The 24,411-nt window shown below is 33.9% G+C and overlaps 2 protein-coding genes across 21 annotated transcripts in view; one reads left to right on the plus strand and one right to left on the minus strand.

Moving 5' to 3' along the window:
* Nucleotides 1-10,444, plus strand: part of LOC125058368 (septin-7) — a 30,997-nt gene extending 20,553 nt beyond the window's left edge. For 7 of the 10 annotated variants that reach the window (XM_047663068.1, XM_047663009.1, XM_047662887.1 and 4 more), the window contains 9 exons: nt 691-901; nt 2,179-2,434; nt 2,873-3,065; nt 4,142-4,310; nt 6,280-6,321; nt 7,250-7,328; nt 7,702-7,922; nt 8,553-8,593; nt 9,099-10,444. In XM_047663068.1, coding sequence (XP_047519024.1) covers nt 691-901; nt 2,179-2,434; nt 2,873-3,065; nt 4,142-4,310; nt 6,280-6,321; nt 7,250-7,328; nt 7,702-7,922; nt 8,553-8,593; nt 9,099-9,145 — 1,259 coding nt within the window. In that variant the 3' untranslated portion in view covers nt 9,146-10,444. Of the gene's footprint in view, nt 1-690; nt 902-2,178; nt 2,435-2,872; nt 3,066-4,141; nt 4,311-6,279; nt 6,322-7,249; nt 7,329-7,701; nt 7,923-8,552 lie in introns of all 10 variants that reach the window. The other 3 variants (XM_047662540.1, XM_047662612.1, XM_047662683.1) reach the window with 3 other exon arrangements.
* Nucleotides 10,445-11,350: 906 nt separating this feature from the next.
* LOC125049226 (alpha-catulin) overlaps nt 11,351-24,411 on the minus strand; it is a 55,619-nt gene continuing 42,558 nt past the window's right edge. For 2 of the 11 annotated variants that reach the window (XM_047648381.1, XM_047648407.1), the window contains exons 5-16: nt 23,225-23,362; nt 22,888-22,914; nt 20,583-20,612; nt 19,550-19,807; nt 19,094-19,289; nt 18,579-18,661; nt 18,055-18,333; nt 17,438-17,601; nt 17,208-17,361; nt 16,646-16,852; nt 16,463-16,519; nt 11,351-15,333 (exon numbers count right to left, since the gene is read on the minus strand). In XM_047648381.1, the coding sequence (XP_047504337.1) occupies nt 15,202-15,333; nt 16,463-16,519; nt 16,646-16,852; nt 17,208-17,361; nt 17,438-17,601; nt 18,055-18,333; nt 18,579-18,661; nt 19,094-19,289; nt 19,550-19,807; nt 20,583-20,612; nt 22,888-22,914; nt 23,225-23,362 (1,725 nt within the window). In that variant the 3' untranslated portion in view covers nt 11,351-15,201. The other 9 variants (XM_047648389.1, XM_047648422.1, XR_007116986.1 and 6 more) reach the window with 9 other exon arrangements.

Below are 24,411 nucleotides of genomic sequence, written 5' to 3' on the forward strand. Positions count from 1 at the left end.
TTCTCTCAAACATTTCCATATATGTGAGAGCCGAGGATTTATCTGCATCAAACAAAGCATGAAGAACATGCAAACAGTTCTCTTATATTCACTCAAATTTTATGACACACACCATCACTCATATTTTTAACATTATATAAGATATAACTATAAATACTATATACGTAAGTAAGTTATTATACCTTCCTTGTGTTGATTCCCGTGAAAACGAGTACTTTATGTTTGGTTGACACAAAAAGATAATTACCTAATTACCCAATATAAAAATGATGAGTGAAATGCCCAGGGTTTTATGGCCTACACTTTTATTTTTTGCTTTGTTTATATGGAGTTAAATGGTTATACATATAATCGATGGATCAACTAGCTACCACATTGTTTCTATCGGACGGGATATTTGTAATTATATTTTAAAAGTCTTCAAAAATGGGACAGTTTAACCTGCATGGATGTTGGAAATGGGATGATATTTAAATGATGATCTTTTTACGCGTCCAAGTACCAATTTCCACAAATTTCTCGGAAACTCATACAGGTATTTTACAGTTTGGTACTGTCCATGTTTCATCAAAATCGGTATCCCATTGCACGCATTGATTGGGTACCTGTACCTATGTAAATTTTGATAGGTATTTAAACTTAATTTTTTTTACTTACTATTTGGATAACACCTGATTTCGTAACTTTCAGGTGAAACCGGTTTGGGAAAGTCTACATTAATAAACTCGTTGTTCCTGACCGATGTTTACGATAAGGACAAACACCCTGGACCCTCGCTCCGGGTTAAGAAGACAGTTGGTGTGGAGACTAGTATTGTTCTGTTGAAGGAAAATGGCGTTAATCTAACGTTGACGATCGTTGATACGCCAGGATTTGGGGACGCGGTGGATAATAGTAACTGGTAATATATTATTCCTATGTCTATGTCAACTTTCCTTAGCTAAAGAAGCTGTCTTTTTATATAGCTGACCCGGCAAACGTTTTGCCATGTATAGAATTTCTAGGAAACATTTTTTTAGTTCAATAAAAGTAACTATCTACAATAATAAAAATAGGGGTTGATGGTAGAGGGGTGACAACTAATGGTTGTATGTATTTTTGTATGCTATATCATAAAACAAAAATATTTTGTATAAAAAATAAAAATTTAGGGGGGGGGGACTAACTGAATCTGCATTAAAAAATTCATAAGAATCGGTCGAGCCGTTTCGGTTTGTTTGGAACGAACATTGTGTCACGAGAATTTTATATATATAGAGATATATAAAAGGAAATTAAAGCGCAGGCGCTTCCACCTTGGTCTCAGTTCAGTAAATAATTTTCATTATAGGCAAGTAGGTCAGCCATCTGTGCCTGACAAATGCCGTTGTTAAGAGTCGAGACTTGGTGTTTGGTATGACTTATGTGACCCATGAAACATTCTCTGGTTTTATCAGAAAGTTAGACTATTTAGGAAATACTTTTAGATATTAAAAGAAAAATATATAAGTGCCCAGGATTCGAACGCAAGACCCCGCCCAACAAGCATAGTTTAAAATTGTTTTATTGTTTATTACTTTTTTTTATGTAATATTAATATTATAGTTCTTCTACTACAAACGAGTCGTGGTGTAATTAGTTGTTTCGAGTTGCTTTAAAAACATGTTAGTGGTAACATAACCGGATTATATAATAATTAAATATTCATAAAGATGCTTTTTCAGTGCATGACTAAAACTTGTTCTAGTCAGAACTAATAAGTGAAAACGAAAGTTGAAATTGTTATTCGTACGTTCTAAAACAACGAATGTAATCTTGTAAATTGGATTATAATTGTAAGGCGAACGTTTCGTATATTTGAAAATTAACAATTACATATTTTCTTTCGCACTTTCAAAAAAATAAATATTGCCACACCTAGTGAGTAATTCTAATTCAACATTGTCATACATGTTTGCATTTAAATAATATTTGTGTCAGCAAAAATGAATTCATTGATATCATTACTAACAGCATAAGTGTGATTTACTATGGGTCTAAATGGTCATTGTTAAAAATCAATGCAACAGGACAATTAGCTTGATACGATTTCCCACATTATGAAGAAACCCGTATATTGCGGAAATTCCTAAAGTAAAAATCCCTGCTGAGCCCATATGAAATAGTAAAAGCGTTTAATTTTGTAAAACTCCTTTATAGCTGGCAACCGATCATCGACTTCGTGGAATCGAAATACGAAGAGTTTCTCAACGCGGAGTCTCGCGTGACGCGTCAAGCGGCGCCACCTGACACGCGAGTCCATTGCTGCCTCTACTTTATTGCGCCGAGCGGACATGGCTTGAAACCCCTCGATGTAGAGTTCATGCAGCGGCTCGGCGATAAAGTCAATATAATACCAGTTATTGCTAAAGCGGATACCATGACGCCAGAGGAGTGTATGGAATTTAAAGAGCAGGTTAGCTTTGAGATTTTATTCGCTTTTCAAATAGTTAACCAATTCATTAGGTTTAATCAGTGACTTAATTTCGTATGAAATGCGATGGGAAATTAATTTTCATCAGAATATTTTGGTAGTGAATTTTTTAATACTATTTCTTATAAATTTTGTTTAATTACCTTAGTCTCTTTCTCTACTTTGATATTAAAAAGGGTAAGATTGGCAAAACGAACGTAGAAGAGTAATAGGGACATCCAACGAAAAGCGTAACCTTTCATTATAGAATTGATGGGTTTGAGATTTGGTACAAGAAAACTTATAAAACTTATTACATACGATACTTTACGATAGTAAACGTGCCCAAAATATAATCTAGAAGTGTTTAGGGTGCTTTCATTGATTTGAGTAATATACTATTTACCAAGTTTAAATTAAATATTTTCTATATATTTCTAGATAATGAAAGAAATAAATCAGCACAAGATCAAAATCTATGACTTTCCGGAGAGTACGGGTGAGGAGGGCGAAGGAGATGCGACTAAGACGCTTCGGAACAGAGTGCCATTCGCGGTGGTCGGTGCCAATACGGTCATCGAACAGGATGGAAAACGTATTCGGGGCCGGAAGTACCCTTGGGGTATTGCAGAGGGTAGGCCGAATTATCAACACTGCTGCTTTGATCCTTGCTTTTTCATTACACAAAAGCATAAAGTATTGATACAAATGTATCTAAGGGGTCTCAAGTATTATAAATAATAAAAAATATAAAAAAAATCATTAAGATTAGTCACTGGTTTTAAAAGCTTGGTTAGATTTGAAACTCGCCATTTGGTTGGGCAGTACAAACTACAATCTCAAAATACACATAAAATCAATTGAAATTATGCTTAATAAAAAAAATTATGGTAATGTGCGCGTAATCCGTAACTCAAATAGCCTGAATAACTTTGAAAAATTGTTAAATGCATTCCGATCAATTTCATTCAATTTATGCATTTCATATATTCCAATTACCTGAACGATTTAATTGAAATGCGGAACAGCCAATTGAAAATGTATTTACTGTCCACTTAAAGCTAATAAACCTCAATGAATCCCATTTGAAATTGCGAATCTGGAACATTGCTTTATGGCGCTACGTTACCTTTAGATCCAAATTGTTACTAAGGGTTTAATACATAATCACTTCGACAGGCGTCCCACCCGATCGCTGACGCTAAACGAATTTGTATGAACGAACGTGATAAAGCGTGAGCTAATGTCAGTATCAAGTCCCAGATACGATTCGAGAATAAAAATATAATAATAGAATTTTTATTTTAAATATACAAATATAGTGACAATAAAATATAGTCGTCCTGGAATATAGGTGTTTCCAATTATTGTAAGAAGCCCAGACCAATAAAAGGTTGGCAATATTGAATTCTGCCAATTAAGTTTATTATTGGTTTTGTCATTGGAATCGCTATTGAGAGTTTTAGAGTACGGGGCCTGTCTGATTCAATTATACCACGTTAATACATACGTGTATTAGAAAATACCCAAGCGACGTAAATTAAATGATTGTTTGACAAAGTGGCCACTGTAAATTGTTTGATTAAGAAATTAATTTTTTTAATATTTACTACAACTATTTACACGTATACTGGCACAATCTTTTGTTTTAAATTAACCAATAAGAAAATACATTGTATGTGTTTCCTGATAAATAATAACAAATTCCAGTTGAAAATCTCGAGCACTGCGATTTCTTGGCGCTACGGAACATGGTAATAAGGACTCATCTTCAGGACCTGAAAGATGTTACCAGCTCAGTCCACTATGAAAATTATAGATGTCGCAAGTTAGCTGGTCTTTCACACGACGGCAAACCGCACAGGATCAATTCTAATAAGTATGTATATTTTCACTTTGATATATCGCATTGTCATATTTTAGGGCCACCGAAGGTCATGTGACCTTTATTGACCTTGTGACACGTTATTGGAATTACTTTTTTTAAAATGTTTTTGAGGTTCATTTAAAGAAATTATGGTATTCTTGTTGTTAACGTACACTCGAGTTTGATAAAATGTGTAGGGTATCTAATTATACACCTTAATAAGATACTAGATACGTTTTTCAAATTTCGAATGTTTGTTAACAAGTAACGAACTACTGTACATTCGACTTGAAGACAATGTGATTTACGTATTGGCTCGTATTCCAGAACGCGATACGGCTGGTTTTAAGATCTGTTGTATTTGATTATGAATATTGTATGTATGACAATAACTAAAACTGAGTTATGATGCGTTTTGAAATAAGAACTAAATTGTATGAAAAATACTATCCTTAAGTTTCCTCTACTTTTCAATAATAGCGCTCTTAGTTATAAATGGAGGCATGATGACTAACAACCTAAGTAGACGGGGTTGGTATTTACATATGTCGTCACTTCAAGGTGACCAGACATGCCGATTACCATAACCAACTTACGAATAATTACCGTACGTTAAAAAGTGTCTTCAATTGTCTTTCACATGTTTTTAAGCAACCCCCCAAGCAGCACCAAAACAAAACAATTATATCAGCCTATTATTATGAAAAATCTACATCTTTATTCTTGTGAAGACGATTTGGAATATCTATCGTAAATAACGGTCAGTTATTCGTAAGTTATTGTATTCGGAAATTATACATTAATCGTAAACCAAGATTGTGTTACATTGCTGCATGTCTGGTCATCTTCGAGCTCGCTATTTTCTTTTCCACTCTATTAGTTATATATATGCGCTTGGGCATGCAGAAATGAAATACGTGGATGTTTTGGTGATTAGCGAAAATTAATTAAAAAAATTAAAGATTAAATTACTCTATAAGTAATTGGCGATAGACATCTTAGGAAGGAGATTATTGAATTTTTGGGCATTATAGAAGGTAACACAGGGACAGAGAAACACATAAATTAAAACATTTCTGAAAAATTTGTTAGAAATAAAATTTGGTTTTAGATTTGTTAAGAGCTTTGGCAAAAACATATTTCATAATTGTACATTCTTTCGAAGAAATTTCCTATTAAAAAACAAATAATTGGAGCCAATTCAAATGTTAAAATGGCATGGCAATGGCAAAAATTACTGAACGTCTGTGCTTGTATATAAAGGCGTTTTGGCTATTCAAAAAGAGGAAAAATGTAAAAGTATGTGCAATAAACTTTTATTGTCTCTTTCCTAAGGTTGGCATTATCATCGAGTTTTTATTTAAATTTTGATGACGTTCTTCGACGGATAGAACATAAAATTGCTTTATAGATAAATAATCACCAGGACATCATAATGTCATGGAATTTTTAATAAACAATCCACAAATTGTACGCTCATTAAAATATCCATGACCACCTCATAAATCATAATACTAACATCGCAGTGGCATTAAAGCAATTGTAATTTTGCGTTGTAACAATTGACTCGACCCCAGTTTTTATTTAAACAATGCACGTGTAATGTAAATTTGGTCAAAATTTGCACACGGACTGAATAAACAATCACAGCCCAGGAATGTTGCACGTTTTTTTGTTCGTTTGCATAATCGCCAATGTTTGGCTTGTTTACTCACTAGTCTAACAAAATGTTAATACCAAAGCACTTTCATTCTACCAAAATTCTTCGAAATTGACTCAGCAAGCAGACGAATCCTATATACAAGAATGTCTCGTAATTTATCGTTGATCTTTGAACGGATCATTTACAGTTTAACTAAAACATGAAAAGCTTCTTAATTTTACATAAAATCAAATAAAAAAAAACACACACACATACATTGCTTGATGTCACTGCGTATGCACAGCCATTGGTATGCTAACTGGTTGTGTTGGTGTTCAGTTTCTGCCCGCAAGGATTGATGAACAGTTTCATGACCGTCTGGTAAGTCTCATCGCATCCACATATATATTATGTTTTATTAGGAATAATTTGAAAACATTTAATTTTCTGACCGTTAACATTAGAGTACCGGAAAGGGACTCGACGTGGCGATTATGCGAACTGATATAACTTTTGACTTTTCGTGATTTTTAATGGCTCTGGCACAATTTGTGCATTAGCCAGCGTCAAGTATAGGATTTTTTATAATTCGTGCTTGTCTTTAGAAATTGGACCGTCGTACCGCACAACCCTCCCAAAGGCCGAGAACAAATTTAAATTAAATTAAAACTTGCCCTCGAACCGGGAATCGAACCCGGTACCCCTCACCTAGCTGCCACTTAATAAGACCGCTAGGCTATGAGGCCCCTTTTCGTCATTTTATAATTTCATAAAAATTATATACTTAATTTTTCAAATCAATATTGCTTTCGAACTAAAGTGATGTAACTGTGTTGTCATATTAAAAAAAAAAAATATTCCGCATCACTGGGCAATCCAATCCACGACAGTTCCTTTTCCGCACAGACTACATTAACGGAAATTTATAGTTTCCAAATATTGGTCTTTTATGTCTTTGCATGCTGGTTTTTGAAAGTGTAACTTTAGTGTCGTGTATATTTGTAGTGCATGTACGTTTGCATATCAAAGCATTCATAAACGTCATCGCATCGGCTTTTCCGTTGAAGCACTTAAAATAATCTCAATATTTAATCCATTCCTCCTACTTTAGATTAACTTTGCAATAATACCCTTAAATGACACAATGTCCCATATTTATTCGGTAAAATTGCAATATAATTAAAAAAAATTTTGATGAACACATTACTTTAAAATCCCCTCGCATGTCACACTCGATTTAAATGTGTGGTTTTTATACGAGTGTGTAGAAATCAATTTTGTAGTTATTATAAACATGGTTTCGTTACAGGAATCCGTTAGCTCAGATGGAGGAGGAAAAGAGGGAACATGATCAGAAAATGAAGAAAATGGAAAGTGAAATGGAACAGGTATTATTTTGTAGCAAAATGCTTAAAACCGTCTTAGAAACCACACACAAGCTATAAACTATAAAGCTGTCAATGTCAATATGTCAATTCGATACTGTCAATATGCAAATGCAAATGACAATATGCAAAACTATTAGTTTTCTATTACTTTCGTGTTTCCGATTAGTTTTAATGCCTACCTAATAATTTCTTTGTGCTAAGGGTACATAGCTTTCGCGATGTCCGGATCAATGTGGTATGGGAATATCACTTAAAAAGATTGTATTGTAACATTGGAATACATTTTCTATTTAAAATTGGATATATTTTGTATAATCACATATCAACATAATTTTTATAAGATTCGATTTTTAGAGGTTTATATAATTTACAGGTGTTTGAGTCCAAAGTCCGCGAGAAGCGTGCAAAGCTCAAAGAGTCCGAAGCTGAATTGGCTAGACGGCACGAAGCCACGCGACGCGCTCTGGAGGCCCAAGCGCGGGAGTTGGAGGAGAGACAGAGGGCCCTGCAAGCGGAACAATCTGCCTGGGAGAGGGAGACCGGGCTCTCGCTTGACGATCTGCGACGCCGATCTTTGGAGGCCAATAGCAAGGAGTCAGTATTTTATTAGTTTTTATAGGATAGGCGGCCATAAAAAGCAAGCACTGCAGACCATGGACACTCATTTTATTAGTGAATGCTTTACCGGCCTTTGGGTGGAGTGAATGTGGAAGTTTTCCAGCCATCAAGGTGATGCGGATGAAAACTGGATTTGGAAAGCCGACAGAAAATACATAAATCGAGTCGCCCGGATGTATTGGATGGATGAAATCCAATGTTTTTGGCATACTTATTCCGTTTTTGAGATTAGATTTGGAGTATTTTTTAAAAACCAAAACCTAAAAATTTAAATGACCTGGGCCATGTGTCAGGTCGATGGCTCGTTGTAGGTATCACATTTGCCAATACCTAAGTGTGAAATCCTTCATCTCAGTATTAGTAAATGTATAAATAAAAAATTATCTTAATTTCAACAAAAAAATGCATTCAATGAAAAATTTAACGGTGATAAGTATGGGCTATATGAAGAAGTCTAGACAAATTTAAATAAAAAAAAAATTAAGGCGCTTTTCGAGGTGGTTTAATTTCTATTTTTGCATGTGTCAGTTCACCAACTTCAATAAAACATTATCAATTCCATATTGATTTGTGTATTTATTAAATGGTTTGGTTTTCCAATTACAGAACAATGGACGGCAAGGAAAAGAAGGATAAGAAAAAGAAAGGTTTGTTCTAATCGCGTTAAGCGTCGGCTTCGCACCCACCGTAACTCACACGTGACTAACCGTATACCAGCGTAAGGAACGTGGTAACATTGTCTAATTCTAATTATATAAAGATGTTTACGTATGTATCCTTTATAAAAATCTTATTCACTCAGAAATAATCGAATATACGATACGATTTCATTTTGACGTAATGCGACACGATTTTTTACCGTTAAAGGTAGTTTCATGTGACATTCTATTTTTAAAAATATGTTTTTTTTTGTGATATCATAGTGCCTCATTTGTAGGCGGATGTATCTAAAATGGTTTAGATATGGAATTTCCGTTTCCAATTTGGACCTATTTCCGGTTTATGACTTCTGATTTTGGTCACATACTTAGACATCCTTATACTCAGTAGGTCATTAGACTAAAACCGGATGGGAATTGTCGGATACTCTTGCTTTGGCCTTGTTGCTAAACACCTTTGTGTAGAGTTTTAACACAGTGTTTTCATTTCAAGGTTTCAATTCGACATATCGTAATGTGTTGAAGAAATGTACTTTATAAAGTGACTCGGAATTTCATGAGATTAACTCAGTGCCATTTCTGGAGCGGTTTCACTAAATATAAATAATTCTACCTGTCTCTTTCATTACGCTAACTTTAAACAGAGACAACATCCCAAATTTAAGGACAAGTATTACACTTTCTAAATTTCTATATACTAATGCGATCTCCATTTTGTGATGTAAATAAGCTTCCGGGGTTAACTTGTAATTTGACATTCTTGTATAGTTTTCTATATATTTATTATTTACGACTTTCAGATTGGTCATTTAAGAATGTCACGAGCGGTATAGCACTATAATCGAGCGATCTAGTATTAAATTTATATTAAGAACAACGATTGTAAGACTATGAATTATTGACCATTATTCCATGACAAAGCATTTATTTGTAAAGGCCTAATTTACTTTTTGTATTGAAATTTTGTAACTTTTTGAGCACAATTTTTTTCGAATACGTCCGCGGAGATGCCAAAGTAGTGTAGGAATTAATTAACATCTTTTGTAAATAGGGGTTTGTCTTAAGATTATTCGTAAATTAATCGACACATAAAATTGAACAATTTCGACCCCAATTTGCATTAATCTTCTTTTCTAAATCTTTGCGTAGTTTAAACGCTAGTGTCTTAATAATTCAAAATTGTTTATCTAGAAAGTTCACGTTTAGACTCACCTCTTACTTATAATAACACACTGTTTATTATAAGTAAGAGGGTATTTTAGGAAACACGATTCTAAATTTTAATGAATTTAGATATTTTTTATAACTAAATGCTTGACATTGTGTGGAGTGGCACGACGTTATACATGTGCTTAGTGATATTTAATGCTCATAGATCAGTTGTGAAATAGATCTAGCATTAGCTAGGACTAGTATCTTTATCATAGGCGTGTGCGCAGATTGCTTCATACACATTGGAATTACTTATTTAACTGTTTATGAAGTGATTAGTCGAGTCGAAGTCGAGTCATGCCTTCATTTATTCCTAAACCAGATTACTCTACGCTGTTGTGAACGTTATGTTATTCCATATTATCCTCTTACTCTTTGTAAATATTTTCGTTTATTCATAACATGACAAAGATATATTCAAGTTATGAAATGCATAATCTTTATTTAATATGTATTCTCACAGTATTGACTTCCGAGTTGAATTAGCGTAGTTATAAGTGTAATGCTTTTTTTTTCCAACCCGATCTAAAGTGCGTAGTCATTACAAGGAATGTAAGATGAACGACGTTCGGACGATGTAATATATTGTACCTTTGAAAATATAAATAAATACGTAATATATAGGAATGGTGTGTATTATTTATTTACCTTATAAAATGAAACAACTTGCAGTATCTGTAGACTATAAGTCACTTGGAGATTGGAAATTGGACTCGTAAGTTAATAACGCTAACGTACAAAACGTCGGCGTCGAATATTAGTATGCAACGATTAGGCAAACACAGGGGCGCTGTAAGAATTTTCGATTATATGAGAATAGGCATATAGATATGTCGTTTAATACGCAAACGAAGGAATATGTTGGTCCTTTACTTTCTAATGCCATTCTAATGCGTAAATAAGAAAAAGCAATGTCCTGATTTACGTAGTTTGGCAGTTGTTTTCGGCTAGTAACCTTTGTCAACATTTTATTTAGTTTGTTATAGAAATTTTTGCACTCATGGTAGACATATTAGAATCATAGTAAAATTATCAGTGGGATTGGTGGCCCAAAACATTTAATTTAATAAAAAAGGGTCTCGATCGAATTTTTCTATAATCTCTTCTCAGACATTCCGCAATTTATTGAAATTTTGATTTTGGATACTGTAAAAATACTGAGAAAATCCAAACATTGAAATTTCGTATAATTTGACGACTCATTGGTCTAGTGGTTAGTACCCCTGACTGCGAATCCATGGGTCCCGGGTTCGATCCCCGGCTGACGCGAACATCGATGTGATGAGCATTTGGTGTTATTCTTAGGTCTTGGGTGTTTAAATATGTATTTATATGTATGTATATCCGTTGCCTAGTACCCATAACACAAGCTTCACCAGCTTAGCATGGGACTAGGTCAATTGGTGAGAATTAATTGTCTTTAAAAAAAATTAAGGTTAACATTTTCATTCATTTCATGTAAAATGTTAAATTAATGATTTCTTAATTTAAATATTCGGTGGTAATGAGGTTATGATAAATAAATAAGTTGAATTATTACGAATACTTTTTATTCAATAAGTAAATACAGTTATGCACATGCCAACGCGGTATAAGTAATTTGACAATTTAGTATAATTCTTTTTAATGTCTAATTTCTTAAACGATTTTGGCAGTCACATAATAACTTTATAATCAAACATTAAAATACATTATTCCACATACAACCTCAATTCTTGATGACGTATATATCGTGACTACGTCTATTCATATTAAACTTTGGCAGCCCTATTGAAAATATACTATATTTTAATGAAAATGCAACATTGTATATGATAACAATCACAACAGTTTCGACAATACAACTCTAATTTTCCACTCTTATTAAAATAGTAAGTTGATTTAAATACGACACAAAACGCGTAGACGAGAACGATATAGCATAAATATTTACATTCGTTTCTGGGGTTTATTCGTTCAGGGTTACCAACATTTTCACTTTAGGAAAAATTACTGGAAAGCCAATTGCCCACTAGTCCTAATTTCAAATATATATCAGAAACTAGAAATCTATGAAATTGGGATTCGAAGCAGATATTTAAATTTCTATTTAAGAATATTAATAAATTAATTTATTAATGTGCGATATTTTGTAAATATTTTTTTAAACATTTTATAGACCAACGCAGAATATATCTATTTATATCTTCGTTTTAATAAGAGAAATTTGATAATTAGCAAAAACCATGCATCATGACTAACAGCTGCTCTCTATACATTATCTTAATTTACCAAATATGTATAATTACTAAACACTATGATTTTATATTGGTGTTCATTTCGTGTCCCACTATTCTAAATATTGAAACGATAAAGGACGTTGTACTAAATATCAATTAACTCGTAATATCACAAATCTGTATAGCTATCTACGTCACTTATCTAGCTGATTATAAATGCAATGGAAGTCACTGTTATGGTAATATTACCTTTATAATACATTTCAGACTTTAGCCAAGTGGTTTTTCACGCAAGTTACTGACGACGTACGATCTAATCTAATTGAAAGTAAACAGCCACACAGTTAAAGCTGTTCATAAACATTTTTGTTTCTTTACGCCGATGCAAACCTCATGTCTAAAGGCTGAATGTATCTAATATTCTAGTCTTGCTAACAATAGGCAGTACGTAATGTGATTTGTACATTAATTTTCATGAACACGTACAGATGTGTATATTTCCTTTATTACCTACACAAAATTCATACTGTCTACTGCATTGATTAAGCACTTCCGAAATACAAGCCTAAACTTTACATTTGTACGTACACAAAACATAACTTTATACAAATAAGGTATTGCGTGGCGATGCTTGCATCTAGCCATATCTACTTTAAGAGGCACGACGGCTATTGTATGTGTCATTCACCGAGCGATCTAATTTGAACATGAGGTTGTCTGCGATCCGTATAAGCCTACTGCACTACAAATCTCTAGCTTATGGTAATTACATTGGTCATGAACATAGTTTCAACGTTATAAGCAAGTTCCTAATGCCATGATTTGTCAATAACGTACACTGTATTTGTTACGTTTAAACTTAAACATGTATTTAAAAAATATATTAGAAAAGTAACGTGATTTGTACGTAGAACTGCATACTAAGCATCTGTACCTAATATAAGCCTTACAAATCGTCATTTAGAGCTTGCTTTATCGGAATAACTATATGAAAACTCTTATAAAATTAGATTTATAATTAAGATCGAAGGCGTTCTATACTAAACTTGAGTCTAAACGTTACGTGGCCACGATTTCGATTCACAACTCTTATGATAAAGCTTTGTAAAGCTCTTTACATTAATCGAATATTGTTCGTGAATAAACTTAAGGCGTTTTTAAGAACTTAAGCTAACTTACAAATATTTTAAGAGGATTTAAAGATTAATTAGAAATCGATGTAGATAATCTTATATTAAGCATTAAATGGTAAATTGAAATCGAGAATAATGAAACAAGAGTTATATAGACCCTGAAAGACAGAGCGAAGTATAACACAGGCATGTTTTAAGATATAACTGAAAAGCGAATTTAATAGTTCTACGTTCCTATCTTAATAAATATGTAATTAGCTTTGATATGCATAATTATATTATTGCTTTTGAGTTTTGTAAAATCGGAATGCAGCAGACTCACGCCTTTTAAAAAGCAATTGTTGGTATCGAAATTAAATTTATTAAAAAAACAATGTCATTATTATTCTATTCATGTGAAAATATGTCTAAATATTTCGATGATTAATGTATAGCGGTGTAATATCTAGTAGGTATATTTGTCGATAAATGTATAAAGATTTAAAAAAATTGGTGTTACAGTCGCTGATATGTATAAAATTAACATTTCGCTCTAGCCTAAGTAACTTAGCGAAGCGTGATATCCGAGTTGCAAACCTTGAAGTCACTTAAACACTAAATAACATTACCCCTGATAAGCAGTAGATATGTTTTTGTTTATTATTGCGAGCGACATGCCGAGCGATGTACATTTAGCAAACACAGATCATGCAACATTAAACTTGCCAATGCGTTCCTTCATTCGGTCTATATAACATCTGTTCCATGGCGACGTGGTGGTGCAAACCACCAGAGTCAAGTTCCATCATGTTTATCCTAAACGTCTTCCCGTCAAGATGAAGTACGACATCCATAACCATTGTCACACACATGCAACACACATCTATTTTATCCGATTCACATTCATGCAATGCCGGTCCGATGACGTTTGCTATATTTACAGTTAGACATGTAACACGGAATGGAAGTGTTGTGATTGTGAAGTAGCGTGTTGAAACTGATGCAACGAAAACATAAAGCAAACGTGCGTAACTCAAATGTGCAACAGGACCACAGAGGTGCATATATAGAGCGTCGATTAAACTTAGAAATAGGAACTCTCTACCTAACGAATAATACACAGGTCTGGACTTTGGTCAGCTAGAGGGAAAATTAAAAAAATAGGCTTTTTTGTATCATTATGTAACATTGTGTAACAATATTCTAGTGTAACAAGTATTTATTGTACGTTTTCACTCTTAATTAACGATCACATTTATTATAACCATGGAAAATTCGTAACGCGAGTGTATGCTTAGAAGATCTACGCTATGAAACATAAAAACAGTGAACAAGAAAGAAGAAGATTATGACTATAAGGTATGTTAGTTCCACAGCCTTATGCGTGTCCGCGCTCTAACAATAAGAAGGCTTACTGCATTATTCGCGAATTACCAACGATCTTGTGTGTCGCAAGTGGTCTTAAAATTATTTCTATATCGTACTGTCCATCTTAAAATTAAGTTGCTGAAATCCATCTAACAATGGCAAAAATATGCGCATTATTAAACACATTATCAACATTTTTATCGGTTTACAGCATTATATTTAATAACACAGTTTGCTCGATGATATAATCCCATTACGGGCCAGTTAATTCAATTAGACTGTAGGCGCAGGTTAATGAATATAATGCTTGGAACAAGGCTTGGTTAAAAATACATATCGCAAATACTGTGAAATAAACATTGGGTTTCACAATTCAACATTCTACGGTGATTTCAACTCTCAAGGAATTGTGCTCGCGTTGCTAACTAAACCTATGAAAAGTGAGTAGAGGAGAACAAGTTCGTCATACTTTTGTCCCAACTTACGTTATCATTTAAGTTATGTATGACAGTAGAATGAGAGAAGAAAGAAAGTATTATTTTTACCCAAGTATGTAATTTTAAACATGCCTTTGTTGAACCGACTGGCGACGAGTTGTTTTAAGACGTTTAAGTGCTTAAAACAGTAGGAAGCTGACCCTGGTCCGGCGCGCGTCGCCTTTGCCGCGCCGGCCCATGCCGTACTGTCACATGGCCGTATCTGACGAGCTCCCTCCAGGCTTCGCATCTGTACCTCCGCCACCTCCGGCTTCGTCGTCCCTGGCCGTGCGACTGGCTCCAGCCCCACCGGCGGACAGCCCCGTGAAGTCCAATTTGTACTGCATAAAACGCATTCGTTAAGATAAAACTTGCTGGTGGGTCTCAATTATTTCGACGATTTTTTGGCGAAACAAAGGAGACCCTAAAAACACTACACCACCGCTAACGCACCCACCGAAAACGCCATGCATACGTACCCTTGTTAAAATACGATTATGAATTAGCTTTAGACGATTAGTTCGTTTTAACGACAGCAAAAATGTCGTATGTACTAGCATATTCAACGATAGCGAGACTTAAAGTTTATAACTGCTTACAAACTTTAAGAATAGTCCTCACACGTATTCTAAGCTAGTTAGTAATTTCATTGCAACATCACATAAACAACATTCATTTAGCTATGGGTAAACACCATCAAACAATTCTACACTAAACTCCATTAAACCATGTAGATGTATAGGCCTCTGACTGTATTACAGTGAAAACAACGCTGTTAGTGAAGAACACAAAACGTTTACCACACGTATACCTACATTAACCATTCAAAACACTATTTTCACTCTTAAATGTAGATGCTTTTCGTAAATTTGGCTTCCAATACATAGGGACTCTCTCGGGCATACAAAGCGAGTACTGAAATTACGTAAACAGAATAAAACTTAATTGGAAGCTTTATTGCTTCATTTGTTCGTTGGACAATTTAATTTGGACATACTATAAGTATACTAGGAGACATAAAAAAATATAGACCAATTTTTCAAGAGATACCACATAAACATGCTTGGATTTGACTAAATACAGGGTCCTACTTTAGAGGACACGCACACTGAATAAGAAAGATTTTCATAAGGTATAAGAAAATTTTAGAAAAACGATATTACAAATATACATGGAAATGTATTAGCCCATAGGCCCCATAATAAAATTTCGAAGTGAAACGAATTCGTGATAAGCACCAGTTATTAAATAAAACCAAAATGAAATTACAACAAGATGTGACACCAAGATAAAAAATTACTATTAATCTATTGTACTAAGTATATCTAATAGCTAAATAAGTTTTATTCTCGTTTTATTCTTAAATTTTTTATTAAAAAAGGAATATCATCAACGAGAATAAAACTTAACAACACACTGATCACCCCCTCAAGTCTAACAGACAACGAAAAAAAATCGAAAGTACTTAACAGGTGCAACACTCTGGTGCCTTTTAACTCCCACACTCTTCTCCCACGGCAAAGGTACCTAAGGAACATTACGTTCCAATGCACTAAAATCTTTAATTTGCCTAGAAAAATCTCTAAAGGATTTTAAAAATGTGCCATGTGTTGCATTTAATGAAAAATCAATTGATAATGGTCATGATGTTACCTTGTTTGCGCAATCGAAGCAGGTCGTGACAACTTTACTAATAACGTTCATGAGGTGTTTAGTTTCTTGAATGACATTATCGACTTTGCTGAAAGTTGCGGCTCGCCCGACCGTTGGCTCTTTTACCGTAAATTGTAACTGTTGTACGTACGTTGGGACTCTGTCCAAATGTTCCAACAACTCTTTCTTAGCTGTACCTGCTGGAACCTTTAAAAGAACCTTCGACTTAATACACTGTATTAATGGAATAAATCGTATATTAAATATTGTAACGATAACGAAATGTAACGGTTTGTTTGAAAAATTCATTAAAATAATTTACAAGTTTCAGTTCGATAAACAAGCTATATTATATTTTAATTAGATACAGAAACAGATTATTCAGGATGCTCATAGCCCGGAAGACCTATGTTCGATTCGCCGTAAAACTAAAATAAATAAACCTTATTTATGGGCTTAGAATGCTATAAGACATTGTTCCTAAAACTAATAATATAAATATGCCTCGCCATCTAAGGTTTCACGCCTTATATTTTTTTTAACAATTTATATATAGCCTCACCTGGTACGAAAACTGTCTAACAATTTTATAAAGTCTATTCGCCTCTTCTGCAAAGTATTCTGCTTGGGTGAAGAGATCTTGCGTTGTATTAAGTCGACCTTCACCTTTTGTGAATTGGTACATAGCGAAGGCCATGGAAGACATATTCTTAGCTCTAAAAACAAAACAATGGCAACTAAGAGCTCCCCTTTGAGAAGTATAGAAAATATTCTATACACGATATTGAGTACCTTTTCACGATGTCATTGTTTTCGTCAGCGCCCTGCCACTTTTCAGTTTCAGCGTCCATCTCAGAGGACATCATTTTCATTTCTAGACCCGATTTGGCAATTTTCGCTTGCTCATCTGAATCTAGACGAACTGCTTTTAAGGGTTTACTAGTTGTGCCGTGTTTCTGAAATAAATTAGCACATGTGAATGTTGTCGACGAATAACAATAAAGTTTATATCAAGAAATCCTTAGAAGCATTTATAAAATGAGATTGATGAAACTTGCAAAGCCATTAAAACTGCGTATCATAAACACTTTATAACAACTTTTGAAGCATCATAAGGTATTTAACGGCCTCGGCCGTAACGACACTTTTATGATTTTTAAACATAGATAATACTTATTTTATTGCTTACATCTACATTACGGAATACAATTTCTCTAACAGATATAGAATGTTACAATTACCTGTCACTATAAATTTTTAGTCATTTTAAAGTTAATGCACACCCTGCCTTCAAATAAACTGAATATAAAGGTATAAAAGTATAGTATTGAGTTAATGAAAGCATAACTTAAACAAAAGATGTATAGGATTGTGACACTAAATCTCAATATACACGTAAGAATACTTACACCAGGTCTAGGTAAACTACTATATTGTTGTTTATCGGGTCTTTCGTCTGTTAAATCTAAAAGTTCTTTAGCTAGGCGTGCGGCATCAGCTAGGAGCCAAGCCCACATATCTACGAACACATCGAGGTTTTCTCTTGCTGCGGCACTGCCCGGATGGGCAGCGAGCGTCCGCGCTGCCGTCACCACTTGAGGGCCGTATATCCTTAAATTTATTTCAGCGAACTTAGCACTAACTTGAAGAGTCTCCGACATCGCTATATGCCTAAGTAATTTGCATACCTGTCGAAATAAAGTGTTTTAACCTGAAGCTATTATATACTGGTTTGACGTAAGATCAAATTATTATATTAGAAGTGTATTTATTAAGTACCCACAAACAGCAGATGATCCAAAGTTATTTGTGTGTGTGTGATTAAAAATGATTAAAATATATAAAGCCGCCAAAACTGTTATTCCCTTAAAATGTACAACATAATTTAATTAACGTAAAGACTGTGATGATATTTTATAAGGCTGTAACTTGCCTCAATTATATGATCTAATTGCTCATGAAGCTGGCTGGCTATATTGTGCAGTCTCTCTGATTCTCTCTCACCACAGGAACTAGCTGAAACGAGTGATAAGGATTTAAGAAAACAAATAAATAGAAAGAAATATCTAGCGTCAGCGAACACCTCTGTGTTGGGGATATATATTTTTGAATTAGCAGCATCAAAAGAAAAGCGGGTTTTTCTTAATATCAAAACCAATCTATGTTTAAAGCATTTGTGATTATTTAACTACAATATCTATGAGAAAATGTTATAAAGATAACACTAGGTTACACACGGCAATAAAGTTAGATTTTTTTAATAGCGTGGTGCATGCAAAATAAGCAAAACATTGCACAAAAGCACCAACTCCAAACAATCCTTCTGATATTTTCGGCTTCAAAAAGTGACTTCTATATTACACTCGATTGAATTGGCATACGCTGCACCTCAATTCTCCAATTACCAAAACACACAAGTGTTCGCTACTCATACAAGTACGACTATACCTATTTTTCTTCGAAGGTTACCTATGTGCGCGAGGTCTGTAGCTATTTTTCTGGCCTGTTCCGCTAGGGATGCTAAGTCTCTCGCTTGATGCCTGGCGGCAGCGATTAAGGCTCTTTCTAATTCACCCGCAGCAGTGGTTGCACCCGCACAAGCGCTTTCCAATGCTGCTAATGTACCACTTACACCCTGTTCCTCCTAAAATAGGTTTTCACTATTAATACGAGTATGTGTAGTTTTACTAAGTCCCGTACTCGATGTTGTTTTATAACAACGCAGAAATTCTGGGACTTATTTCGCGAAGGCTTCCATCTGTAAAATTTTCACGTTTTCGTGCAATTTAAGATGACTATTTAAATCCATAAAAATAATTTGCAATGGTTCCATGTAAGAAATGGGGTTTTGACCTGACATTAAGGCCAAACTAAAGGTGCTTTTATGAAACAATATTTACTCACTAAAGAGACAGCAACAGACACTAATCTCTCCAACTCATAAGCTATTCGTTCAGCTAAGGCCAGTATCCTTTGTCGATGTTCGTGCGAGGTATAGGCGGAGTCTGTGAAGTCGTGTGTGCGTTCGACTAGAGCTCTCAACGTTGCCGCTAGGGCTCTTCTCCGTGATCCGTCAGCGCCACCCCTTGCTCTTGCTGCCCGAACCTGCGTCGTCAGCCCCCTTAAAGCACCTAACGCCGTTCCTGCTTCCCATTGAGCTGCCTACCAAAAAGTCCGAAAAATCTTACGTTGTACAATACTAGCTCACGATGCCTTTGTTGCAAAAGATAACAGATCAATTAATATTTTGCTTCTATGATCATGTATTAATATAATTCTTCTTTTGCAACATATCGCACAGTGAACAATAATATTAAATACTAAGCCATCTCAGAGTGTTAATTTTAAAGTGAGATGGCTCATACGATACTGAATTTTAAAAGGCTGTGATTGTTTACATATTACCATGCAACTCGAAGAATTAACCTACATATTTGTTTCTTCTAAAAAGCTTTTTTCTACATCCCCTCCCTTAGCAGTACGAATAACAAACAGTGGTATTAATAATTTAAGAAACCTATGCGGCGTGGCACTAAACAGCTTATTTTTAGAGTTTTGTGGTAAAGCATCAAGCGTTACTCGTAGCTTATGGTAAGTGGACAGCGTGGTATTGCAATTCTAAGTAACCGTTTCTCAAGCATAGCTTTGAATGGGGTGTAGAGTCTGATAGCTTAATTTGTAAGGTTTTATTTTCAATATACAAACGAAGGAGTATCGATAAAAATATACGTTAACTCTACAAGAACTATGCTTCCCCATTGTCTGATAATTAAAAATGAAATTGTGTACTGCTTATGAGATATAATGTAATTAATATAACAGAAGTTTTGGGAGAGCATCGACTTACACGTACAAGCTTAGTATTAATATATTTTTTTTCTAATTCAACGAGGCTTTTTATAAACAAACAACTTTACCTAAACAAATACTGGTATACCTGTTCTTGACTGTCCGAGAAAGGTTGCAACTACAATAGAGAAATTTATTTAAAGTTTTGATAGTATAAACAATCTACGTAGAAGGTGTTTAAATGTTAATGAAAAAAAAAATAAACAATCGTACAATACTTATAATTAAACTCCGAGATAGAAATATGAAAATGTTTAATGCAATAAAGTTTCAAATAAGCAAATCTATATCAAATAATAAAGGTTCAGCTACACGCCGATTTGTGTTGTGTATGAAGGTTGATATTTTAATAACTTTTTGTAACACGCAAGTCGTAACTCAGATTTACGATAAAATTTCAAATCAAAAAGCGTAGTTACTGTAACTTTTCTGTTACCTAGGCACGACCTACATAAAAGTGATAAATACTTCGTTACGATAATTTTAAGGCCCTAGAAAGAAAACTAAGAAATGAATGTAGAAAATACATTTTACTAGATTAAAATTAGCACGATTATACAATTGTTCTAGGACAATATACAATTATGCCGATGGCAAAGTTTCACGTGTTTTACAACCTACGAGGTTATCGGCCATTGCATTGGGACAATTAAACGCGTTCTCGCGTATATGAATAACTTTAATAAAAATACATTAACATAGTCACTTGAACGGCGTGAAAATTTACAGCGTAGTTTCAAGATAAGACACGTAAGAAATACCTAAGTGAATATGCATTCGTGCATACATTTACATAGTGGCGCAATGCATTCAAAGTAGTCTTGACATAAGTAATTAGGGTAGCGTGTGCAACGAAGCGTTCTATGTTTATTGCTATCATTAACTCTGGGGTATATATACAATATATGAATACACCACCACTTATTAGTACTAATAATCAATAAGTAATATTTATAGGTAGGTATTAAAAAAACAATATTACAAGTAGTCTAGGCCTCAGAATTTTATACCTGTTTCGTGATAAATTTTCTAATAGACAAGTACTTCGAACCTTGACCGGGATGGAAGGAGAGTCGCACGCTGAATCCACTAGGACAACACTGCTCATAAATAATATTTAAAATAATAATACGGACACGGACACCGAGTTATTGCGTATTTTAATACGTCGCGGGTGGATTTTTACCCAGCGTTGAAAAATGGGTCTAAAAACGGATTTAAATGTAAAATCATATACAATTATCAGTGAATTGTAAAGTAAATATACTTATTAACTTAATTTATGTATATGAATCTATAGGATTTATTTGAACTCATTTTTAAGAAACGAGAACCTTTTCTTTAGTACCCAGATCAATTAGGTACTGAAGAAATACATATTTGTATCTTTCATGTAAAATATGGCACGCAAACGATGATGGCTTGTCATAGTCATCATCATCTAACTATATAATTTTTTAAAGGACTTCTGATTCACTATTAAAATAAAACTACGTGAAATCGCGTGTGTTGCGTGTATTAAGTCACAAATATTTTTTATGGCTAGTAGCCCGTGCTTAAATCAAATTTCTGTTTACGTAAGCGCCGTATACACGAATCTTGATGTGTTTATGAATATCCTACGCATTTTACGACCACCGAATGATTTATATGTTTGTTTAATAGGCGATATCCACTAAAATTCTGGCCGCGTAATCGTATTTACATTTGTGTTAAATTCTTTTGTATTCAAAACGCGCGACCAGTTTATATAAAAAAATACTAAATTAATTTCTGATGACACAGTTACTTACATCAGAATAATATGTATACGATATTACATCGAGAAACTTTTCGTTATTATGCCCGCGTTATCGTCTGCTGAGAATCGCATAAAACGGGTGTTGGTGACATTTTAATCATTGATTATAAAATACGGTTTCGGGATTTCAGATTTCGATTACACAAACAATATTTGTACTAAGACAGCTCTAGAGATCCAAAAACTGCGTAGAAATCAACAAACAGACACATAAATGTTAACATGTGTTAATCTTATATAATAAATTAGTCTTTTACGCATTATGTGAACAAATTATCTCATTTAATGCGTCCACGCCTAAAATTATGATTTCAATTGGGGAAACTGCTGGTTTCTTTTACCTCTTATCTCCTTAAAAACAAAAACCGCACACCTTATGGTGGTATTGGGATTCCATTCAAGAGACTTAACTACACCAGAGGTCTTAGACTACTAAGGATTTAACTAAAAAATTTAATACGAGTTCTTAAAAGTTCAAACATATTTTATTAAAAGTAAAAAACTGTGCAAAACAGTGTGGTAAATTGCGAAATGAAATTTAAAATCTGTAATAAGCTCATTCCTGTAATGCGAGGTATTTAAGTAGGCTCACCTGCTCTTTATCACGAGAGTAGGTTACCTTAAAGGAACAGTCAAGTTTCATATTAGCAGTTTCACATGGTAATTATAGCCAGATCTTAATAAGACTGACTTTATAGGCTATGCCAGCCTATGTTAAAACGTGAAAACGTATCGCATAAAGAATAAATAAATAATATTTATCAATGCTAAGGAAATTAAATATATGAAATTACTATTAAGAAAACAAAAAATCTATGTTATAATGATTAAGTAATATTAACGCTTATTACATAAGTTCCAAGCGCCAAAAATATTAAATGTTGGTTTTTATTAGACTAATGGCATATCAAGTAAGGCCTTGCACAGACCTCTTGTGATTGCTCTTCATGTCCCGGAAGTCCGTCTCGTACAACGTAATGTATTAGATCCATAGCTCGCCTCATTTGACAGAAAACTGTATCTCGATTTTCTCGCGCCGATGCACTTCCTGGATGCCTTAAACACGTCTGAAAATAATTCTAGGTACAAATGAAAGTCTTTTATATTTACCTGAAATATTTCTGAATATAATATTATTTAACTTATTTTAAGATTTTCTTAGAATAATTACTTGATACTTCACTATTGACTAGAGATGAGACTTCGCTAATGTCTAAGTAGGAAAGCAGAAGGGAGGAAGGAATACTAGGAGGAAGGATTATTGTAAATTTGAATTTCCTTTTAAATATGTTTCCTCTCTTATATATTAATGAAGTCTGCTGGATTAAAACATCCGTACCGAAGTTTAAAATACCTAAGAGGACAATAGGAAAACGACTATTTAATACTTTGCAGAGATAAATACAGTTAATTAGAGCATTATCTGTGAATTGTCGAAAATTGTACTCCATTCTATTACAGACTTTATAACGTAACGTTCAATCTAGCACACATATATGCGATTTCGAACACGCTTCCACATTCCCTCTACACCAAGTATATCGATCGGTAAGATCCCAAAATACGAAGGTATTCGTAGACCGGTAACACTCATTTCAGGTTAACTAGATGCAATTAGAGCTAACACCGGTGAAATGTTAAAATAGCTTTATAGCTGCAGTGGACTTAGCAAATTATGTAAGTTGGATTAATGTCTAGTCTTTATCGCATTAAAATATATCCGAGATTATTCTAGCTTTATTTAAAATTATGTTAGTACTGTATGCATAACAACATTCTAAGACTCAATGAGTCTTAATTGCAATGTTTTAAAGGAAAACGGCGTATAACAGAAATACCGATAGTATTTCTACACAGTTCTTAATTTGCAACATAATATTTTTCTGTGTGATAAATATCTAAGATCACATAAACATCTGTTTGAAATATCGTCAGTGCTTGAAAAGTATTTGTATCTCTCCGAAAGCTTAAATTAATAATTGCATCAGTTGCCGGCCGTAACTTACCCTAGCCTTGAGTAGCCTTTTATATGCAAAATATGCATATTTATTCGTTATTTTGTTAAAAGGGTAAAAACATTTTTCACCATCGAAATAGGAAAGCGGCCGAAAATTAA

Source organism: Pieris napi, chromosome 1 (assembly GCF_905475465.1).
Source record: "Pieris napi chromosome 1, ilPieNapi1.2, whole genome shotgun sequence".
NCBI classification, from domain to species: Eukaryota; Metazoa; Arthropoda; class Insecta; order Lepidoptera; family Pieridae; genus Pieris; species Pieris napi.